Consider the following 23290-nt stretch of genomic DNA (forward strand, 5'->3'; position numbering starts at 1 on the left):
ACGTACTGCATATATTTTCCATGAATGGACTGTTTACGTAACAAGCATCAGAGAAATGGTCACACGGGTGTCAGTTATTGGACCAGAACGCCACAGTATTTGTCAATCATTCGTAGCTATTCTGTTCATTTTGCTTTTGAAACAGTTGCCTGTAGAACAAAGAAGCGTCTCTCAGTGTTCAGGTGAGTAGGAACAACAGTTACAACAAAATGTAACATATATACAAGTGTTAACATGTGCACGCACCAAGGGTAAAGTAAGTCGGTAATTCAGAGTGTTACAAAAACGAACAATTTCGTGATTTATCCTGGTCACCCAATATTTTTAAGATAGTGAAATCTAGGGGATTGTGTTGGGCTGGGCACGTAGGCATATCTAGGATTGGAGAAACAATAAATGTTTATAAAATTTTGGTGATGAAACCGTAGAAAATGGCGCTTGAAAGACTTTAACTGGTGACGTTATGATGGATATTTGTTACACGGGATTTAAAGATGCGAGGTGGATATAGCTGGCTCAGGATTACATCTAATGACAGGTTCTGATAATAGCAGATCTGAATGTTTAAACTGCAGCTTAGTAAAAAGGCTGTATTTTTTAACCGAAGGTCACCCTTGTCGCGTAGTGCATTCCCCCTTCTATAAACCAGTATACATGTAAGTGTTAAATAATTAACCTTGGATGCTATCAATAACAAGTCATGAGATATATTTCGTGGTACTTCTTAGTTTATCCTAGTCTACAGCTAAGTTAACAATAGCTTTATACTTCATGGAGCATTTAAATATTAGGTACGAATCACTGAATGTGAACACGATACATCGAAATTAATCTACGAATAAAAGACAACTAGAAAAAGTAAGCGCAGACAGATATCCGTAATCTAAGCGTGGGTCAAACCAAAGATCACTTATTCCAGTTTACATTCACCGACAACTTCAGAAACAGCATAAACAATGTTAAAAAAACACTTTAAAATAAATAAATGGAACTAAGTGAACTGAAATCTGCCACGACTATAATGGCAGAGGGGGCTTTCTTAAAAATGACACTCTAAATAAAGTGTAAGCTAATACCTTAACACCCGTAAATTAGAACCACCGTTATATCAAGCACATAAAATCATGCAGAAGGACTCATAATTAAACATAGAAGATTATCTAGGCACTTAAGTAATTTGACAATCATCAGATCGTTTTGGGCGGTCATATGTTCGGGCAAACAAGACAAGACTAATAGCCGATTTTTAACAATTCTTCTAGAATTCATACTTCATAGGCTACTGCACAATATACGAGAACAATGATTATGATGTTAAAACAAACACGAGTCATAAGATGAAGTATCTGTGATAAAATGTTTACAAGAACTTGAAAACACTTAGACATACTTCAATATGTTAATAAAAGAAGCGTGATAAGATTGAGACAGGTGTTCGTATTCTCAAGGCTCGACTGATTTAAATTCTAGATTGTAACCTTCACTTCTGCATAATTTATTTTCCCTCTTTGGAGGTTTTGCTTTATCTACTGGAAATTTGGTAGGACTCCTTGGTCGAGTGGTCAGCTCGTCGCAAGGCCTCTACCTGCACACAGAACATCACAACACAGAAAGACGCGGACAAACATCCATGCCTTGAGTGGGATTCGAACCCACGGTCCCACTGACCGCGCGGCCACTGTGACGGCCACTTCTGCATAATTATCAAACTGTAACCACAATTATCAACACCCAGCGATATTACCGTAAACATACCTCCCTCATGGTGTTCCATGAGGGAGACATTCAATTCAATTCAATTAATTCAATTCAATTAATTTATTTACGTGTTTGCCAACAGCAAGAAGCCAATAACAGGCAAACACTGATAATATATACAATAATAGTGAAATAAAAATTAAAAATATTACACAAACGGATTAACTAAACTTATAAATATACAGTATTAAATATAACTGCCAAGTACAGGCAAACCCAAAATAGAAACAATATTAACACAGAGCAAAAAATGAAGGAATATAAATAAAAACAAAATAATCCACGTAGGGAACACTAATATAATTGTAAAACTTTAAAAAATATAAAAAGACAGATAACCAAGCTAGATCATTTCCCTTGTTGAGAACGTTCGCTCAAGGGAGACAATGTTTATGCTACATACGTCCAAAGATTTACATACGTCATTTGCAGCGATGACGCACCTGGCTGAAGGACTATGTCTTAGTGCACTGCTCACACTAAAAGTAGAAAATTCTCTTATTTGCCTCGCCGGCACACGTAAACCAACAGCGTCCATAATGGAATGGCAATTTATTTTGCCCTTAAATACATTAATAAGAAATAACGCATCGAGATGTCGTCGTCTGGAATAAAGTGTTCTAAAATTTAAAGTAGATAGGATCAGTTCATATTTTCGGGGGATATTAAACTGGAAAAATCGGTAATTGCATAAACTGGCAAATTTTCTTTGAATATTTTCTAATTTATTAGAATCTGTCTGTGTAAGATTATTCCAAACGACCGAGGCATACTCAAGCTTTGACCTAATTAAAGCATTATATAAAACAACAAGGCTGTCTAAAGAGGAAAAATTATAAGTAATAAAACGAATAAGCCCTAAGGTCCTTAGTGCCTGGGAATGAACACAATTTACATGACAGTGAAAATACAGTTTACTGTCTAACAAAACACCAAGATCTTTTATACAATTTGTACGCAAGATTAAAAAGTCACTAACAATGTAATTAAAATGGATACTGTTGGTTTTACGTGTGAACGATATAATTTTGGTTTTCTCTATGTTAAGTTCCATATTGTTATCATTACACCACTCATGTACGGAATCGATATCTGCTTGAAGAGCTCTGCAGTCATGCACAGATTTAATATCGTGATATAGTTTCAAGTCATCGGCAAATAAGAGAAATTTAGAATACTTAATTTTGTCGCAAGGGTCGTTAATAAAAATATTAAATAAGAGAGGTCCCAAGGTAGAGCCTTGTGGAACTCCAGATAACACCGCGTAGAAAGAAGAGGACTGTCCTAAAATGCGAACAAAGGCAGATCTGGATGATAAATAACTTTGGAACCACTTGACATAAGGAGAAGATAGTCCAAATTTATTTAGCTTTTTCAAAAGAATAGAATGCGGGACTGAATCAAAGGCCTGCCTAAGATCAAATATCAAGATATAAATAAGATAATATTAAAATAGATCATAAGTTGGAACGATTTCGGGTTCTCACAAAATCGGGAAAGAAGACAAGTTTTCTGGGACACTGCACCGTGTAGAGTGATTTAAGTTTACCGACGTATCAGATGCCTGCCGCCTCCATTATCAGGGCCTCTTAAAATATGTAAACTTATACGGCGCAACATCTCATATGGCAGTCAACGTTATTTTATATAAATAGGATGTTCAATGGTCTGAAATGGCTTAGGACAAGTCCAGTGGCGGACTGTTGTGAACACCCGATTTCTATTAAGGATGAATTTTTTGACTAGCTCTGATTTTATTTAGCTTCTCAAAAACGACTAGCTCCATAGTTCGATAATTGTATCACATAGCACGTAAACGGAAACACGAGAATTTTTAATTTCGAAAGGCAAGGTTTTTCTTCCTAACCTGTGAGAGAAACATTCTGATACGCAAATGGTTTCGACAAAGGTAAAAATTTGCTGGGTTTTTTAAATGATATAAAAACGTTTTTCTGGAGAGCGAGCTATTTACAGAGAAACCTGGCATTCTGAATTGACACGTATCTTCAGAAAGACGAGAAAAAGTAAAATATACTTTAGACTGTGTAATTCAGCCAACTAAACCTCCCTCCCCCCTCACGCAGTGGCAGCCACAGAAGATGTTTCAAGATCCACTCCATCATCTTTCCTGTCGCAGGTGTTGTGATTCGGTGTGACATAATATTCAAAACAGATGTCACATATTTACTTAAGATTACAATGACAATATCAATCAGCCTATCTTTCAGTTCCATGGCTTGTAATCTAACACATTTCTGTGTATAAAAGGGCAAATCTGACATGAAAATATCACAGTCTACGACGGCGTTAAAATCTGCAACAAGGAAGAAAAAGAAGAAAGAAGATGTCTCTCCGACTACTCATTGTGGCACTTCTGGCTGCTTCAGCCATAGCAACCACACATAACGAATGTAAGCAATATTCATATATTAGTTTAAGAATTCCGTTGAAATTAAACGGGGAATAACTTCTTTTTTGACTCAATCCGTCGTTCTATTTCTTTCTTTCTTTCCTTTAACCGCATTCCTCTCCCATCCCTTCAGGAAACACTTAAACTGTGCTACAAACACACGGGAACATAGCACTCTGTAACACAAATACAAAACAGTTTACAGTTAAACATCGCTCAAACATTGAGCTTTGGTTATTTCATTATTTTCCCAGAGATCCGTGTCCATGTAAATAAGCGAAAGCAATGGCATCTACAACCACAAACATGAAACTGGCCTTTACACAAAACAGATGATGGCTACTACAACATAATTTAATTTTTACCTTAACCAAGCTGAATTTTATTTTTAAAAATTTCTGTTGGTATATTTCCACGGTAACGTATAATCTATATTGCTGGAAATCTAACAAAAATTCGATGAGAACAGAGCGAAGGGATTAATCCTAAAAGTTCAGAAAACGAAAAAGTTTCAGAGGTCCTTGTTGCTTCCATCAACGCCCTGATGATGGACGCACCAAATACCACTGAGAAGTCGGTAAATTTCTACCAGACTACACAGACAACAGCCATCTTCACACTCGACGCCGTGAGAACCTCAAATTCTACTCGAACAGAAAACATTCAGTTATTCCGCATGAAGTAGAGTCCTTCTTGCGACGTTTCGGTCGCTCAGATAGTCAAGACATACATCGACTTTCTTAGAAATCCCACATTCCGTTGTGTGTTCATTATAGCCCGCCACTGGTCCCTACCTGCACCAGATAAATCCAATCTACTTCCTCGCACTCTGTTTAAATACGTTGAGGTGTGTTCAAATCTCTCAGTTAAATTGACAAATTCCCATACAAGTTTAATATGGGTGATAAAAACACGCATTAACATTGCAGGTGAAAATAAGCCCGCACCGGATGACGTTCGAGTGGAGAATTGCAGTGAACAGCCCTGCTCTATTCTACAGGGATCTGACGTCATCGCTGAGGTGGACATCGTTGCACGTAAGATCGATTTTTTCTCTGTTTGATGCCATTTTTAAAATTGCTCGCAACTACCTGTGTAGTAATGATCCCGTCCGCTCCATATCTATGAGTACTGTCATTTAAAACAAATTAGGAAACGTTATTATGGCGTAACAATTTTGTTAATTTCGCTTCATTAATGTTTCTAGAGATGCAATTAGTGAATGGTACCTTTTAATGCCCTCTTAAAAACTGGAGAGACACGTGAGTAGCAACCTATACAAACAAGACTGGACCGTACCGGAACGCACAGCTTCCACGTGTGTTCTTTCATAGGCCTTACAATCGATACCATCGTAACCGTCGATATCGATTTTAAGGTAGACCACCATTGACATAAGTCCATACCAAATGTCATCCACATCCATCCAGCGGTTCTCGCGTTAAATCATACGGACAGATAGACAGACATGGTCAGCCTTATATGTGTTCATTTCGTACACATCGTCCAAAGAACACATAATAATAAGTCAGTCAACAGAACAGACACTGGTCTTCCGCTGCCATGACAACCAAAATTCCTAAGTAAAAATTCAGTTTCTACCTCAAAGAAATCACAACGTATAACCGTTACAGAACTCAACTATTTAATGCTGTTTAAGTAAAAGTCAATAAAAGTCTCTTATATAAAGTGGTCGTTATAATTGAGGTCTAAATTAAAACTGGAACGGCTAGATAAGTTTTCGCAACACTCCCTAATATCATGTTTTACGGAAATCAGTTCATCCGTTCCTGAGTCGTTGATGGACGGACAGAAGGACGAAACGATTTTAACAGTTGTTCAGTAAATGCTTCTAGAAAGCGTCTAGTAGCATCCATATCAAAGATTAAGTGACCTTCTGAACTGAAACAACGTACTTTATGATGAGTTGACGAGTTTCCCTTTTGTTACAGAAAAGAACATCAAAAACTTGGAAGCCAGAGTGAGAGCCACAGTGTTCGGACTCACTGTGAACTACCCACTACCTGAGCCAGACGCGTGCAAATCCCTCGTTGACTCGTCTTGTCCTCTAGAAAAAGGGGATGTAGCCACTTACAAATTGGTAATGCCTATCTCTGAGGCAATTCCACAGGTAAGCAGTCTCTAATACAAAAGCTAAAACGTGGTACTTTCCGAGAGCTGCATTGTCTACTGCCTCACTGTGGGTCGAATTAAGAATACATTTTCGAGTTGGGTTTCATATCTGCAAGATTATTCAACGTCGAATATACATTTTTGCACATAATATGACACGGTTTGTAAATGTGCGTGTGTGTTATACTGTGCTTGGGAGTTGTAATTGTTTATTCTGAGAAAAATTAACGTACGACGGATAAGGGAACGACATAATCTTTAGTCTCTACCAAGAAGCAGCACAGAGTATGCAGACAAAATCTTATACGAAATGTTCCTATCTCTTGTGAAATATAGATGTAGATGCAGTAATAATATTAAAAAAAGATTTTGAAGGAAGAGCATGTGAAAGTACGAGCTGGACTGAAGTAGTTCGAAATACAGTCCGTGGCTTGGTATCGTGAACGCCAGGAGAAAATTAGGAATTTTTTTGTCCAGCCCAGTAACTATAAAATTTTCAAGGAATAGTAACTAATTTTTGATCTATATGTTACATATAAACCTGTATTATGCAATTCAACCCTGCAACTTTAATCTGTACATTAAGTAGTAAACTATATTATCTTCAAGAAATATATGAAAAAAACCAGTTCCTTTAACGATCATTTAATATTGAAGCTCTAAATATTAACAGAGAAATACAAACAAATTCATATAAACTCACCCACGTTTGCAATAAACTACTGTCCGTTCTCATTAAATACCTTTTAAAAGTCCACCCAACAACTATTATGTGTTAAACAGTGTGTTAGAAGGTTTTCCAACCAGAATTGTGAATGTATTTTGCTCTCATCCTTGATTAAACCACTTGTTATATACAAGACAAATTAATTTTTGAATTTGTTTCAGGTATCTGTGAATGTTGAGCTTTCACTCGTAGATACAGATTCAGAAGAGGTGGTCTCCTGCTTCAACATTGACTTGAAAGTCACAAAATAAACATAACATTATATCAGTTCCAAATTATTATTATTATCGAAGAAATGTTAAATCCACTTTTAAATTGAATTTGATGTTGTAATCTCTGTTGTACTAATTAGAATGAATAAAACTCTGTAAGCCATATGAAACAATAGTCACATTCGTTTTTAGCACATTTCCTTGCACTCTAAGCGATTACAACGCCATCAGTCGTCCTGCAATCCTACCTGTATGGTAAGCAGAAATCTGCACTTATCAGCTTATCAGCATAATACAGATTTACGTTTGAATATTAACAAAGGCGAAATACTTATCACTTCGAATTGAATTCCCATCTGTCTGTCTACCCGTAGAAACAAAATATATGTTAACAATCTAACTATTTCAAGGCAAATTGTCTCACTTAACAGCTTTTGAAGCATATCGTAAACAGGTTTCAGGGTGGTCTTGGAATGAAAATTCCGTTTATCTGTTGCCGAAAATCTCTCAGTGGCTAACATATCTCTGAGTCTACTAATACAATTACCTCTTCAATAAGTTCCATAAAAGAGCACGGGACGTGACCTAACCTAATAACATATCGTAACGAGGGGCACATACCACACAATTATAATTATTAAGTACAGTATATAATATAACATAGGTTACTCTCGTTATACGTGATTTCGCTATCTGCGTGTTTGTATCCGTGGTTTTATTTCAGTATCATAAGTACCATCAATATCCCATCCGCAGAGAAATTTTAAAGGTTATCTATCTTCTGCGTCCTGTCTCTCGAGACTTATCAAGGAATGTGACGCAGATGATAAGCTTAGCATCAGATAATTCTGGTGTTAGCTTAAATTATTCCCAAAGAACCAGTTACGATAGTAAATAACTGAAATCAATTAGCGACCAGCCCATGTTCATATCAAATAAACACGTAAAAATGTATCATGAAACAGAATACAAGGAGTTTGTAAACATTATGGCCTAGAAATAAATTAGACGTACAGAAAAGTAAGTACATTTTCTCGTCTCGTCAACAGAATGCAGCACAAACTTGCAATATGCAGATAACTAGTAATAAATCCTTCGAAAATTTGTCGAAGTTCAAGCATATCATAATCTGGAACAAAATAACGAATAATAATTGCATTTGGGAAATAAACGAAATGAATGGGATAAACACGACATGTAATATGCATGGCGAAGTTGGGGAATGTTAAAAAAACCCTCGAAGATAGACAAAACCTGGGGGCCTGGGCGCAGGTGTAAGGATAACACTAAAATGAATCTCAAAGAAATTACGATGTGAAGTGGCTCCAACTGACTCAACATAAGATGTGATAGCGGGCTATTCTCAATACGAAAATGAACCTTCAAAATTCCATTAAATGTAGCCAATTTGTTGATCAACTGAGTGACTTCTCAATAAGAGACATTCAATTATCTGGACAACAGGGCACATATTTTTCCATGTCTGAATCACTCTGAGGTAAAGATTTCCAAAAAATATTTTCAGATAACTGCAACGGACAATCGGTTAACTTTTCAAGAATTCACCCTGAACAGCAACCCTCTTATTTTTCAGAACTTTGTGTACTGTTGTTTCTGCAAGGCAGAAGAACGGTGGACGTTTAGAACAGCACAAGATACAAGATGTTTCGATTGTTCCTATCAGTGACCCTCGCTGCTACAGCACTGGCTACGACATTTCAAAAATGTAAGTTCATATAAAACGTCTTTTTTACTACTGAATGACCAAACAACAGAAGTTAACGACACAAATTGTGGTGGTTAAGTTTTCTGCATATCTACTGTCACGTGCCATCGTAAGCCAATCAACTTCTCAGCATCAGAGAGTTGGTGAAAAGAATTCAGTTACTTCAGGCTTGAAGCAGACGCCGTTTGTAAGCGCGTCTCTCTCTTCACTACCTGCCTTCGTTCGCATCCGTCAATTTAGTAACTCAGTGTTTCTCGTTCGTTCTTAAGTGGCAAACGCACTACAACATATTTCAGTACCTGATGGAACACAATTTATTATAGTAAAATCGATGATTATCTCACCAGGTTCAGACAAGGAGCCACCGCCAGAGAATCTGAGAGTGTCCGATTGTACGGAAGAACCCTGTAATTTCGTCAGGGGCAAGGAACTGATCGCAGAAGTGGACTTCGTTACCGGTGAGTGAAGGAACTGAAACGTCGGTCACTTATCCACCTCTCTCCATGGCAAGACAGGAATAAACACCTCAGTATTACTATTCCTAACTTCATATACATAAATAATTAAAACTAAAGCCAACAGTATAACCGAGAGTCGAGACAACTATTAAAAACCGCTACATTAATACACGACTATGAACCAGTTCCAACCACAGCCAATCATAACAACTTATATCCTTAATATCCATCTTAATGGGTTCCCAATATCCTAATCTTTGAAGCGACTTCTTCACTAAAATTCTGTTTGCATTTCTTGTTCACATAAGCATACATGCTTACACATTTCGCTAGTCCAACACCACTACTAGGAGCTCCGTATAATAAACCACAAAAGATCATTTCACCCTTCTCACGTTGAAATACTCGCCTCATAACTTTGTTTTCAGACATAATTTAGACCTATATTTGTTCTTCAGAGGAAAAGATCACGAAAATTCTGTTATAACGTGCGATTTGAGATTTTCGTGATAGTGTTATTCTTGTGGGCTTTTGGCACCTTGTAGACTCGTCGGTACATGCTACAGTTTCGGTGGAACATAATGTATCCATCTTCAGAGAGCGGACCACTTCCTCGGCTCCCCCTGTCCTCTAACTCGATATATATATACTTCCCAGCATCGCCACTTCAGCACAGAATTTATCCGAAACTCTGGCACCTACGGATGACTCTGCACGTCGCCAAACATCGTGATTTTATGGTGACTTTCTAAAGGTTTGCATCAGTGGTTCGTAGGAGTGTTTCAAACTATTTATGTTGTTCAAAGTGACATTTCTTTTGAAGTGTGTCACGCAGCAATATATTTTTTCCAGACCACAACATCACGGAGCTGAAACCAAATGTGCAAGCCATCGCCCTAGGACTGCCTGTCGAATACCCAGTGCCACAAAGGAACGCCTGCAAATCTATCCTGGAGAAGACGTGTCCACTGCCACAGAATGTGCAAGCCACCTACGTGCTGAAAATTCCTATCCTGTCAATTTATCCTCCGGTAAGTACAATTCTCCTGAACCACAAGGGCAGTTACTCGAAATCATTATTGAACTCACACGAGTCCAATAAAAATTATTGAATATTAGATAACGTAATAGCAAATGGTACAAAATTACGTGCTTCAAAGGTCACAGCAAAATCATACAACGCTGCAACACGAACAGCGCAGTCAAGGCGAGTAGAGACAGCTCAGAACTCGCAGCATAGCAAAAATAGCATCGCTTTACTGTTGAGAAAGATCCTGCCGATCTGTAGGAATCTGAGTGATAATACTCATGTCAGTTTGAAATCATGGATATGTCAACGTTGCCTCAAGATCACGATAATATCAGTCCAAGGTTTTGAGGAAAATATTCCTTTAAATTTTCCAAACTCACTAAATGAACATTTTTTCTCACGCTTATATCTGCCTGTCTGCATTAATATGTGTGACCATATTCATATTTTTTGAAGCCACTCATGCTGCTCGGTAAGGGGCGTGAGGTTTTTCTGTGGCCCTCAGCATGCAATTTGGTGACGGCTGCTACAGCGTTGATCAGTTTTCACTGGGAAACAGCCACAAATATTTTACCGAACATAAAAATTAATAGGTGAGATCTCGGTAGAGATCTAAGTGTTACAAAAAATCATTAGATGAGCGATACCAAGAATAAATTAATGTAATCAGACCAATGCAGATTATCGAAGATCGATGTTCAATAGAAACACGTCCGATAAACCGCAAGAGATGAATCGATAGAAAAAACCTGATGGGAATTATCGCATATCAATGTTAAAAACAAACCGGTAAGAGGAAAATTGCCAAGCGGCTAATGAAACTGTTTGTCACAGCTGTGAACCAGTAGAAGAAATCTCCAAAAAGAAATAATGAATGTCGATGGTGATCTTGTTGGTGAGGATTAACGTTTCGGACGAACGTAGTAGCTCCATCTTTAAGGCTGAAAATACATAATCTGAATTCCATAATTCACTATAATCCTAAATCACGCTACGTCACGACATAGGAAAATACATTAAATTTAAGAGCTTTGTTAAGTAAACTAAGACAATGAACTCTTCTCCTCATTTTATCTGTAACGGTAAACCCATAACTGCACATATCTGTCAAACCTACAATGCATGGATGCGGTCTAAGAACATCGAACTTTTATTTCAGGTACGACTGACGGTGAAATTCGCCCTAATCGATTCCGGCACAAATCAGGTGGTCACGTGCTTCAAGATTTCAGGGCAGGTTGTGTAAAGAATAACCTCGCCGTAAATTAATTCAAAAACTCTTAAAAATATCTTAAACTATACAAAACATTGCACATATCTTACAATTTATAGATTTTTTTAGTCTTCCTAAAAGCATTCGGAAGACTGATAGGTTGTTTGGTTACTGAACAACGTTTTACAACTGCACAGCTTACACAACGTTGAAATATACGCTGAACATAATTAGGAAGAAAGCCTGTTTTAAGATACTATATCAGCGTCTGCTTAAAGGTACTGGGAAATCCGACCTCAACTTCAATTACGATAGCGCGTCACACGAGCAAGATTTGAACTAAGGTCCACCCGAATACGAAGCAAGAATTGTTAACTCTTTGACCATTCACCAGAAAGTAATGCTAGTGTTTTCTAAAGAGTCCGTCTATGTACATCCTACTCAGCTACCAGCAAGGGATTTTGTTACTGATTATAAATAATCATAAATGACTGACAATGATAATATAAGCCGCGCTCCCCACTGATATCATTATCTGTCAGAACTTGGTTAAGTGTTGAAATAGAAAACATTTTTCCAACCTGATTACAAATAAACCAATCTTTGACTCAAACATACTTCACTGCACTTCATAAGACTGATTAAATTTTATCGGCTACAAAAACACCTGTGGCCAGGTGTTCAATAAAAGCATTATGAATGTTCTCAGTACATTAACCCTCAACAACTCTTCGTTACTTAATTTTCTCACTTCATTTATTATTTCGATCTCGAATATCCAAATTAATCTCCTACTCCTCTAACTTTCTGCTTTTTTTTTTAGTTAATTCTCTTAGATCGGCTTATTCTACTCTTAATTTTGTTATCGGAAATCGATACTGTTCGGTTTTTCTCATGAGAAATAGCCACCTTTCGAGTGCATACGAAACAATGTATAACAATGCGCAGATATTTACAGACAGTCATACAAATATACAATTACATAATAAAAACAAATATACAAACATTTCCTAACTAAACAAGTTAGTGGTTAATTAAATCCGAAGACTCGTGACGATGGTGTATTATGAAAATGACGAAATTTTTGGACGTCATCCAACGTCCTAAATTACTATTAAAACAACGTTTCCGAAAACATAATCTACTCTGTGTGGTCCAGAGTTCTATCACACTTATGTATACTACAGGAAGCGCCTCTGAAACGTCGGTCGATTTCTACCAGACTGCACGGTGTAACAACCTAGAAGACATCCTTCTTGATTTTATCACCGTAATAACATTTAGTGAAAAGTACAAATTATGAAGCTCCTCATTATAAAACTTAATATTTTCCAGCCTGTCTCTTAACTTCCAATATTGACCAGTCCACACGCACTTTTAACAAACCTGCAGGTTCACATTTAAAATTATAATTATTTAATATTTTTATATTACATATTTTAAAACTTGCATTTTCAGATAGAAGAAGGTAATGGAAGTAAAGATACTGAACTCAGAATTCTCTGAATACAATTTGCTCTTAATTTCGCTGATATAATCACTTTCATCTGTTACGTGCTATTACTTCGTAATGCAATCTGGTGACAAATTTCGTATTTCCCGGTTGTTCTGGGAGCAACTGCTGTACGATTAAGCAGTATTCTTAGTTCTACAATTACCACAGAGGTGGCAGAAGCTGTATTACGGCAACGTAGAAGTAAAACGAAACCATAATCCTTACTGTTATAGTTAAAATATTTCCAAATGTATTGTCTCTTCATTCGTTAATAACATTATTATAATATAATGACAAAGTAGATTTCAAGTCGGAAAATCTCAAGCAAAGCGGCCATTTGGGAGATGAAGATATAGATGTGAGAATATTATTAAAATAGATTTTAGATAAATAAGTAGTTACGGAGTGAAATGGATTCAATTGGCTAAGGGTATTATTCAATGATGGCCATATGAATCCAATCCACACACCCCATTCCTATCTCTCTACGATCCATTTTAATTTTATCCCTCAATCTACACCTAGGTCCTCTGAGTGGTCTCTTCTATTCCGAATTTCCAACTCAAATTTTTATACAATTCTCACTTCTTCCACGCCCACCCATCTCAATCACCGAGACTCCATCATCCTAATAATATTTTGCGAAGAGAACTTTCGGAAACCTCATTATGTAATTGTCTCCATGTTCGTGCCATTTCATCTCTCTTAGATCCAAATATTCTCCTAAGCACCCTGTTTTCTAACACCCCTCAACCTGTGTTCTTCCCTCAACGTGAAAGACCAGGTTTCACACCCATACAAAACAACAGGTGCAATTAGAATCTTGTACACTTTTAACTTTAAGTTTCTAGATGGTAGCCCGGAAGACGTAAGATTCTGAAACGCATGCAGTCTCCAAATTTTTTCTGCTCTTAATTTCTTGGTGAATCCAAATTTCAATCTTTTTCTCAGGACTAGAGTCCAATTGCAGGCCCACGTGAAAAGCTGTTATCGCCTCCCCCCCACACACACACTCCCATACCCTCCCATGTTACAGCCACCTCATCATTCATTATTTACGATCTGTGTAATGGTATTAAGTGCAGAATAAGATTACAAAGTGGGATCAGCTGTCAGTTCCTTGGCACATGTACAGTGCTGCGCTCTGGCTACCCTGTCGGTAGCTTTCCATTGCAGCGGAGGCTAGAACGGATCAATAGTCCGCGGCGAGACGAGGTCAGTCCCGCCCAACCAGGCCCGTTCGCTCTACACTTTCGCCCTCATAAAATAAAACAAGTAACATTACTACCAACGAACAATTAAATTCAGAACAAACTCTCATATTAGGCCTACGTTCCATTGACAGAACCCAGTTGGTCGACAACGACACGGTATGAGTTCTGAGAGAGAATCTTGCGTCAGTAAAGATGTCAGTTGTCTTCTGGGTTATTAAGCCTTGTAGCCTTGTAGATGGTTACAAGCGTTTCTGAGGCATGTGTCATTTCCACCCTGAATATGGAAGCGATGCGTTCTTCCGAAACGTTAATAAGGACCTACGAGTTTACAGGTTGTCATAATCCAGAAGACGTCTTTCATCGCCCTGATGATGGAAACAGCAAGAACCTCTGAAACCTCGGTAAACTTCTACCAGACTACACGGCGCAACAACCCAGAAGACAGCCATCTTTAAACTCACCGCTGTGATAACCTCAAATCGTACACGATAAACATACAAAAACAGTATGGACACGTATGAATTGCGGTAATCCATATACGTATACAACCAATGCAATACATTACAAAGTGGAAATTTACGTTAATATACAGTGGGACACGCCCCATATGTAATGTATCCATCTGCAAAAGACACATATTTTACTGAATTTTCCTTCTGTGCAGGCTTTAATTAAACATATCTAAACTATAATTTTACCAGCTGGTTTACATATTTGTGAAACTTTCAGACATTCGAAGGGATGGACATTGAGAATCTCTGATAACACAATGGAGAAAATGTGTCGACCTATGAGAGTGGAAGCGAAAGGATGGAGAAAGTTACACAGTCAAGAGCTTCGTAATTTATAGACTACTCTTCATCAATTACAATTAGTGATCAAACTAAAATAGGATAATGTGGGCGGACGTGTAGCACGCATGGGTGGATAAGAAGTGAATATACTAAATTTTAGTGCACAAAACTAAAGGAAGAGATCATTTGAGAGATATAAGATTAGTGAAAGGATAATATTAAAGTGGATCTTAAGACAAAAACGGTGTGAGAACATAGAGTGGATTCAGCTGGCTCCGGATATTGTGTTGTGAGTGGCGCTTGTGAATAAGCAAATGAACCTTAAAGTTCCATAAAAGTTATGGAAATTCTTAAACATACGAGTGACTGTTTCTCAAGATGAATTCTCTTCCGGTGGACATTAATTAATTTGAAACTCTTCTTAAAACAGTTTTAGGTAGGTACATTTAATTTATTCTCTCTTATCAAGTTTTTGTGCCTTTCATTTGGCTTTGTGGTGCACAATACAGAAAAAAAAACAGTCAGCTTCAAACAGGAGGACGGAAAGATGGCTGCGTTGTATAAAGCATATAAAGGCATGACATAAAGTCTGAGGCTTACAGCCAAGACATAAAAACTGATAGTACATGTGTTATAACAAAGCGGTGTTGTGTGAAGGGCATTTTTACATGAATTTCACATTCTACCAGAACAAACCCCAAGTGACTATCCAAATTATCCAATGCAAAATACTCTGATACCGATATATTACATTTGGATCACAGCGTTTTTTGGTCTCCTTAAGACCCTTTACACAGCCTAACTTAGTCGTAGTTGCAGTCATTTTTATTTGTATTAAGTTTGACCGTACCATCCTACTAAGTCAGTCACCTTCGTTATCTTCAGACTTCTGAAGAAGCCCCATTAAGTCTCCCAGTTCTTCCGATCGTGTTCCATTTTGTCATGACGCCTGGGATGATGCTGGATCAATACAAAGCGGGAAGCTTCGCCCCATTCCTCTCCGACCCTCACCAGATACGGAACGGAAAAGAGAAACACGATTATCTGGCCCTGACCCAAGAATAGATTTAACTTTGTGCCGGACAAATGGACGCCAGTCACGGTAGCACTCGTCATCTACTTCAGGGCCGACACGCGATCATCCCTTGAGACCAAACTGTATCGACCTGAAGCATGGGAGCAGATTGTGGTGGAAGAAACGAGTTTATGCTCGTCTAAGTGACGTACAGTGTGATCATGTTCCACAAGAATTAACTCGAGAACAGATAACCTAGTTTTATGTAAATTTAATATTGGGCAGTTCTTAGAAAAAATTCGCAAACATTTCAATTTTAATTTATATATGACAATTTTATGAGATGTCGTGTAAAAAGTGATGATCTAATGTAAATCTAACATTTCGATAGAGAACATCATTTAATATATTTTAAATATTTAAATGCTAATTATAGTAATATTTTAATATTTAATAGGAATTTCATTGTGATTAGACTGACAAGATTTAAACAAATATATGACAATTTTAACTACCGTTTTACGTAAGAAGATAAATATCACGAGCTTATCTAAGATACTTGCGATAAGTCACATAAACTGATACTTCTAGCTCATTTTACTAGACATGAGAAGCAACTAGCATACATTGAGTTTGGCTTAATTTGATAAATACTCACTAGAGTAGGCCTGCACAAATTTACTACAAATTTAGGAGCCATCTCCTAAAGCTGAGAGCCAGAATCATTAAAATTTTAGGCGACGTTGCGTCCGGGATTTGTGAAATCCTGAGCCACAGTCATCATTATGATCAAATAAGACATGCGCAGTTCAGTTGATATATAATCCTCCATTTTGTGTCACCTTTTCCACCATGAGTGTAGTCTCCTGACATTTTCTCTCTAAGGAAAAGCAAACACTCTACTAAGTTAGTTCCAGTGATCACTAATACGATTAAACCCTCAATTTTGAAGTCTCTGCAAATTGCCTCGCCAACCAACAAACTTCGATGTACTCGTATTACAGAACAAGATAATTCAACTTCGTTCTATTGAAAGTTGAACAAGAGTCAGAAACTAGCAGCTTATTATCCCTTCTTCTTAAAAGAGAAGTTGTGGGTTCGAATCTTTATGTCAGTATATCGTCAGTTCTGTTTTGCAGTACAGCCCTGTATCCGGCCAAATATACACGTATGCATTATTTGAATCCAGTACGAAGGTTAAATAATCCGAATGTTAGAGTGAATAAATGTTTTCAGTACGCATTCTCTGCTAATGGACGCCGTATGAATTATGCATGTGAATAGTTATTTCCGTTCTATTCTATTACAAAGCGCATTCAAACTCATAGAACAGCGGTTCCAAAATTTCATACACTGAACTGTATTTATGCAAGAAATTACAAACTGAGGAGCTTCGAAATTCATTCTTCTATTAATATTAGTACGCGTTAATATTATTTAGTGCTCTGTTTTTACTAATATTTTTCGTAGTCTGAGTTTAATATACTATTACATTTCCTACATTCTGCAATTGACTCATTTAAGTGGGTTAATTACCCACTATAGTACATAAACCATTCCACTTCTTCACTATAAAACTTACTTATCCAAACCTGAACACAGTTCACATAAGCATACATATTCTGTGCATCTACACAAAGTCCCATACTCTAAGCTCCAATGGCCCTTTAGTTATCACCATGGCACTCAAAACTAAATATAAATGTTTCAAAGCCGCCTTATTTCTGTTTTAAAACTCTGCAAAAGACTTACGTTAGCAAACGTTGCATAGTTTTCGATGTAACAGCACATTTCTAAACCTTACGTTACTGTATTACAATTAATTAAAAGTTCTGTTTTTACCGATATGGTCAAAATAACGAAATATGGTGTTACTTAATTACAGACGTAGCAAATATTTTCCAAAGAAATACAAACTTGTTATTCAAGTTCACCAAGCAATTATAATTCATATATCGTCAGTGCTAATATTTTATACACTATTTTAAATTAATTAATAACAAATACGTGAAACAGTATTCATGTGTTTACACAAGAAATGAAACAGTATTCAGTATTACATTAGAACTTCACAACACAGCCATTTGTATATATTGCATTAATCACGTGGTACAATGAACCAGCCTACAGAGAACAGCCCTGAAGTGATTTAACTGGAAGCTACCAATCCGTTTTATTCGTTATTATTTGGCGAATTTTTTGCATGAATTATTCAAACGTTTACAAAAGATCTAATACTCTTGTACTATTATTCTGTGTGGAGAATAAAACAAAAACAGCACGCTACGTGTTCATTCCCAAAGGCAAATGTGTATTTTTGCACAGAACGAAAATGGAGTTTAAAAACGTTTGTTTGATCATGTACTGCCTACTGTTTAAAACATACACGGAAAAATAAAGACAAAACCAATGTTTAACAAATGAAATCGGTGTTCTGTTCTATGACTAAAAAATGGTTCAATGGCGCACTCTTGCAAACACAGTGATGAAGTAGGATTTGAGGTTTTCTGATAAACTTTGGGCAAAACGGAAATTCTTTGACTAACTGAGTAACTACTATGCATTAAAAGAAGAAATGTATGTAGGATTATCTTCTAACTTTTGATAAAATTCCCTCCATAAATTACCGAACATCACGTTGTAATGTGTAGCAAACCTTGTCCAAAAGAATTCTGTAGCTTTTATAAGATTATTGTACTGCATTCTGATTATTGTATATCAATCGAAAATTCGAGTTTTTGAAGGCGCATGCTTGAAATAATATGTAACTCCACAGCAATTACTGCACATTTCAATTAACACCTATATTTCAACATATACTACGGCAATGCCATGTTTGAATAGGGCCAAATATTGTTAAATATAAATGAAATTGGCTATTAGTTTCTAAAAATTGTACCAGGAGGGGTTTCTTAGCTCTTGAGTCCAACAGAAAAAAAACATTATTGGCTGAATGGAGAAAAAAATTTGAACCACTCCGACTTGCGCTATGAGAAACAAATATTAATGCAGAACTTAACTTTTCACTCGCTTAGACAATTATGAGCTTTGAGAATCATCGTCAGTCAACGGGTTAGTTCAAAATATCTGGATTATCCTACGACTTTAAGAACAGAGCAAGTCTGTATACTGACTACTTAACTAAACATTATTCCAACATAGAGACGGGAAAATAATGAAGTATTTGCACAGACATTGACAAAGATAATCTATTTAGTGAATTTCTGCGCCTTTAAAATCTTCTAACGGATACTTACGAAAAATATGTTGGTAGTTTATCTTAATGTGCGCACTGATCTGAGAGTGCTTTGGACGAATCCAATTATTGCTGCATCAGCGGATAACCATTTCAAACGGAAATCCATTAAACGATGTCTAAGCTCAAAAATGTCAGAAGAAACGCTGAGAGGGCTGGCTTCATTGTCCGCCTAAAATGACGTTACTAAGGCACTGAAGTGTGATTGGCGAGATCGTTTTCTAAGCATTAACAATTCCTAGACGGTCGCCAATGAAGCTGGATGTCTCCACTATATTATGATGAATACTCTTTATTTATTGCAGAGATTAACATCCGAGTAGATGGGGCTATTTTTCAGGGACTGGGTAAGTTGACAAGTCCATTTTATTCCTGTAGTTATACTAAATAAAATCACGGCTACCTTTAGTCAGGGTAGCTGTTGTCCCTCCTAAGAATCAAACCAAGTGCATATGAATTACGGTCGGGCACTGTTTCGTCCGTTTCAATATTGTCACGAGAGATAAACAGCCCAAGTTCTGGACAAGGTGTCCTGAAGCCACCAGACTATAAGTTTACTGCTGATTTCGCTTTCAAAGTCACGTCCTCTGCAGACCGTCTATTGTACCTCTGTAATCCCTTTATGATCCGACGGGATGGATCATTAACGATATATGCAGTGTCAATTACACTCCCATCTATTATAATAAATCAGGCTATTATCATCATTATGGGCATTTCAAGTTCAGACTCCCGGGATTTCATCTCTAGTATCCATTTCGCCATGCTTCGTGTTGAGGGTGTTGTTTTTCTGGGTTTTGGCGCTGTGTAGACTAGCCGATAGGTGACTACGTTTCGAAAACACATACTGTTTCCATCTTCAGGGCTTCACGTTCGCATACCTTTCGGAGAGTCAGCCAGCCTGGAAGTACTGTACTTCTGCCTGTTGCAGTAATTTAGTGTCATGTAATATCATGAGAAGGGCAGGTCACTGTAATTCATGAGATATTATTAAAATGGAGGTGCTTCTAAGGACCAGCTCACTACCTTAGTAAGTTTCATCCATCGGCATTCTTGGTAAGAAAACGCTACGTTTAGGGCGATAAAATCACTAGAGTATGAGATTACCAGGAAATGTAGCACGCATGAGAAATGAAAATTTTGGTCGGAATTCCACAGGTAACGTAATTTGTGAGGATAATATTAATCAGGTCTCAGTAAATATGGTTTGTCGTTGTAGCCTGGATTCATCTGAATCAGGATAGGATTCAATGGCGAGATTTGTTGAACACAGTAATGAACTTTCGGGTTAAATAAAGTGTTAATTCCTTGACCAACAGTGTAACTGGAATATGCACAAAGAGGACCTCACACCATTGACATATAAACAATATATAAAGAGTATCGAAAGTCATTAAAATAAAAATTTGCCAGACATTCCGGCATAAACCCTAACGGAATTAAACTCTAAGTTCATCTAACAATAACATTTTAGCTCCTTTCTCTAACAATTATGGAAAATCTAAAGTGGACGGAAGGTACCAAACAAACCTCTCTTCATGTGTAGTTAACAATTCACTGAGAATGATTAATCACCAATCCATTACCTTCGAGGTGAAGCTCACTAAAATCGATTTAAACATCCCACTACACGCCCTTGACCGATTCAAGCGTTGGCAGCGCCTCTGGTGGAGAATCTCCCGTCCTCCTCCACCACCATCTTGATAAAATTTAACAGAATAAAAGACTAACGCCAAAATAAGAACTACTGTTTGAGTATTATGTATTCGAAATGTGGCAAATATTTCCATCGTACCGAAAATGCTGTATTAAATAAATGATCGACACTAATCGAAACACGCGACCAATGTGAATTTCAGAATTTCATTACGGATACCGCAAACATAAGCTTTAGGCGCCCGTCCACAAACGTAAGTGAAAAATCTAACAGCTCACAAGTTTTGCGACTTAGAAACGATACGATCTCTCCATGTACGCTGAAAATATTGGGTAAAGCAATGGTACTAGTATCTTAACTTCAAGTTGATTTCAGGCACAGTAAATAGTGGGCAGTGCTTTTGAAAGTCAGTCAACAAAAAAGCAGTGTATTATAGATAAAAACGATGGTGCTCTAAGCTTCTAGCGTGAAGACATTTAAGAAAAGCGCAAAAAGAATTAGGAACCCAGATGACCTCCAGAATCAAGCCCACGATCTGTGGAATAAGTTCAAGACACCGATAAGCCCTGTGTGTGTATTTGCACAAGGGTACCAAAAAGCATGAACTTGATATAATCTTTAAAGACCTAAGGACGATGTAATATCGATGTTCTCGTCAAATAATATTCTCACTAGCATTGTTTTATCCATAGGAGTTTCTAAAACCAAAACAAACCAAACTACCTTTAGAATTTGAGGATCTCACGTTGATTAACAAATTCTTATTAACACTTCCATGAAGTGTCCTCAACTGCGATGTACCTTCAGAGTAACAGATTATATTTTACATCCATAAAATATGGGTAAAAATTTGGTTTTATGTACAAGCATTTAGAAGGATTGGTAGGACCTGCCAAAGAATCTGTTCAAATGAGAGGAACCAGATAACAACTCTAAACAGCGGCCTCTGTTTTTCCATCAAGTAAAGTAAACAAATATTAATGTTTTAATATGGGCACCGCTAACTTCATCCTGGCTTTAACAAAACTCGTATCTTAGTGGTTCTGTTTTCTTAGGCAGAAGAATACTGACGTCTGGACACAGTGTAGGGCTAATAAACCCTCCAAGATATATAACCATTAGCTTACATACAAGAAAAAAGGATACATTAAAATACAAAAACATTAAGGTATGTAATTCCTTGACTTCAGCATACATTAACGTCTTTACGAACTTGCGCCTTTGGATATATCCTGTAAATTCCACCCATCTCCATAAATTTTACAGTACATAAACATGAGTAATAATCTCAGCCCCAACAGTTTCTCTGCAGCCCTGTTTTACGACAGTGCTTGCCCATAACATCATGTAGTGGGCCGTTAGCCATAATACCGAAGATAAATAGGGTAAATATGTTCACCCCGAACAATTTGTTTATTCATGTACAAAGTGAAGCTTTAGCGGTGACTGGAGTTGATTAAAGACTCTCGGGTTATACGCCGCGTCAGGTGGCTGAATGCTGAATAAATCATATCTTCTGCCAAGGTTTCGAGAACAATCTCCGCAGATGATAGGATAGGCAGGGACGATCATACTCGGAAAATTAGGACTAGGAAACAAAGAACGGATGTAGGCAAATATTCCTTTGTAAATAGGACCATAAGAAGCTGGAACCAATTACCTCCAGGCGTGCTAGAGTCTTTCCCCTGTAAATTAGGCACCTTTAGAAAGAGGGTCAGAAAAGTAGTTACAAGCTAAGGGTTATTAAGTTGGGAATAAATGGTGATAAGTGAAGTGAAGTGTCTTAGTCTCCAAGTGATGAAGGGCTGTAGTTCTTTGGGATAAAATTTTCATGTACTGAGAGCGGACTTTATATTCCACTCTTAAGTATTGTGATTAATTAGTGGATGTGTGTTTTTTTATTGTGTGTCAGATGTTTTATTTTGAGTGTGGTATGTTGTATTGTTGTGTCTCATTGTATTGTTGTGTGAGTGCATCAGTTCATGACGTTTGTAATACATTACAGTTATTGTCTTATGTCTAGGTGGTATTAAGTTCTTTTTTTTAAGTTAAGTACTTGAGGTTGGATGGTTTTGTAATTTATGAGTTGGTTGATTTTGAGTGGGATGTGTTGTTTTTGTTGTGTCCTTTTTTATTGTTTTGTTCTGTCTCTGTGTTGATGATCTCATTGTATGTTGTGTCTTATGGTTTTT

At 37.1% G+C, this 23290-nt stretch overlaps 2 protein-coding genes and 1 long non-coding RNA gene across 3 annotated transcripts in view; 2 read left to right on the forward strand and 1 right to left on the reverse strand.

Annotated features, from left to right (window-relative positions):
- Nucleotides 1-23290, reverse strand: part of side-II (sidestep II transmembrane protein) — a 547262-nt gene that overhangs the window by 504777 nt on the left and 19195 nt on the right. The window lies entirely within an intron of this gene.
- On the forward strand, nt 69-2045 carry LOC147873212 (uncharacterized). Its single transcript, XR_015536052.1, has 2 exons — nt 69-182; nt 1545-2045. It is a non-coding gene; the product is annotated as an uncharacterized LOC147873212 (long non-coding RNA).
- On the forward strand, nt 4071-11700 carry LOC110827641 (uncharacterized). Its single transcript, XM_087352610.1, has 8 exons — nt 4071-4169; nt 5098-5205; nt 6121-6299; nt 7190-7267; nt 8885-8966; nt 9314-9424; nt 10277-10455; nt 11614-11700. Exons 1-8 carry the CDS (start codon nt 4103-4105, stop codon nt 11698-11700), a joined length of 891 nt encoding a protein of 296 aa, XP_087208736.1. The 5' UTR covers nt 4071-4102.

Source organism: Zootermopsis nevadensis, unplaced genomic scaffold (genome assembly GCF_977971745.1).
Source record: "Zootermopsis nevadensis isolate Lab colony 2312 unplaced genomic scaffold, Znev_1.0 Znev_ptg000021l, whole genome shotgun sequence".
Taxonomy (NCBI): Eukaryota; Metazoa; Arthropoda; class Insecta; order Blattodea; family Termopsidae; genus Zootermopsis; species Zootermopsis nevadensis.

What these genes read in the sequence shown, in the direction of transcription:
- LOC110827641 (XM_087352610.1), top strand. Translation starts at nt 4,103, where the DNA reads ATGTCTCTCCGACTACTCATTGTGGCACTTCTGGCTGCTTCAGCCATA. An exon ending in GGCTACGACATTTCAAAAAT is followed by an intron (nt 8,967 to 9,313) that starts GTAAGTTCATAT and finishes TTATCTCACCAG; the next exon opens with GTTCAGACAAGGAGCCACCG. An exon ending in AGAAGTGGACTTCGTTACCG is followed by an intron (nt 9,425 to 10,276) that starts GTGAGTGAAGGA and finishes TATTTTTTCCAG; the next exon opens with ACCACAACATCACGGAGCTG.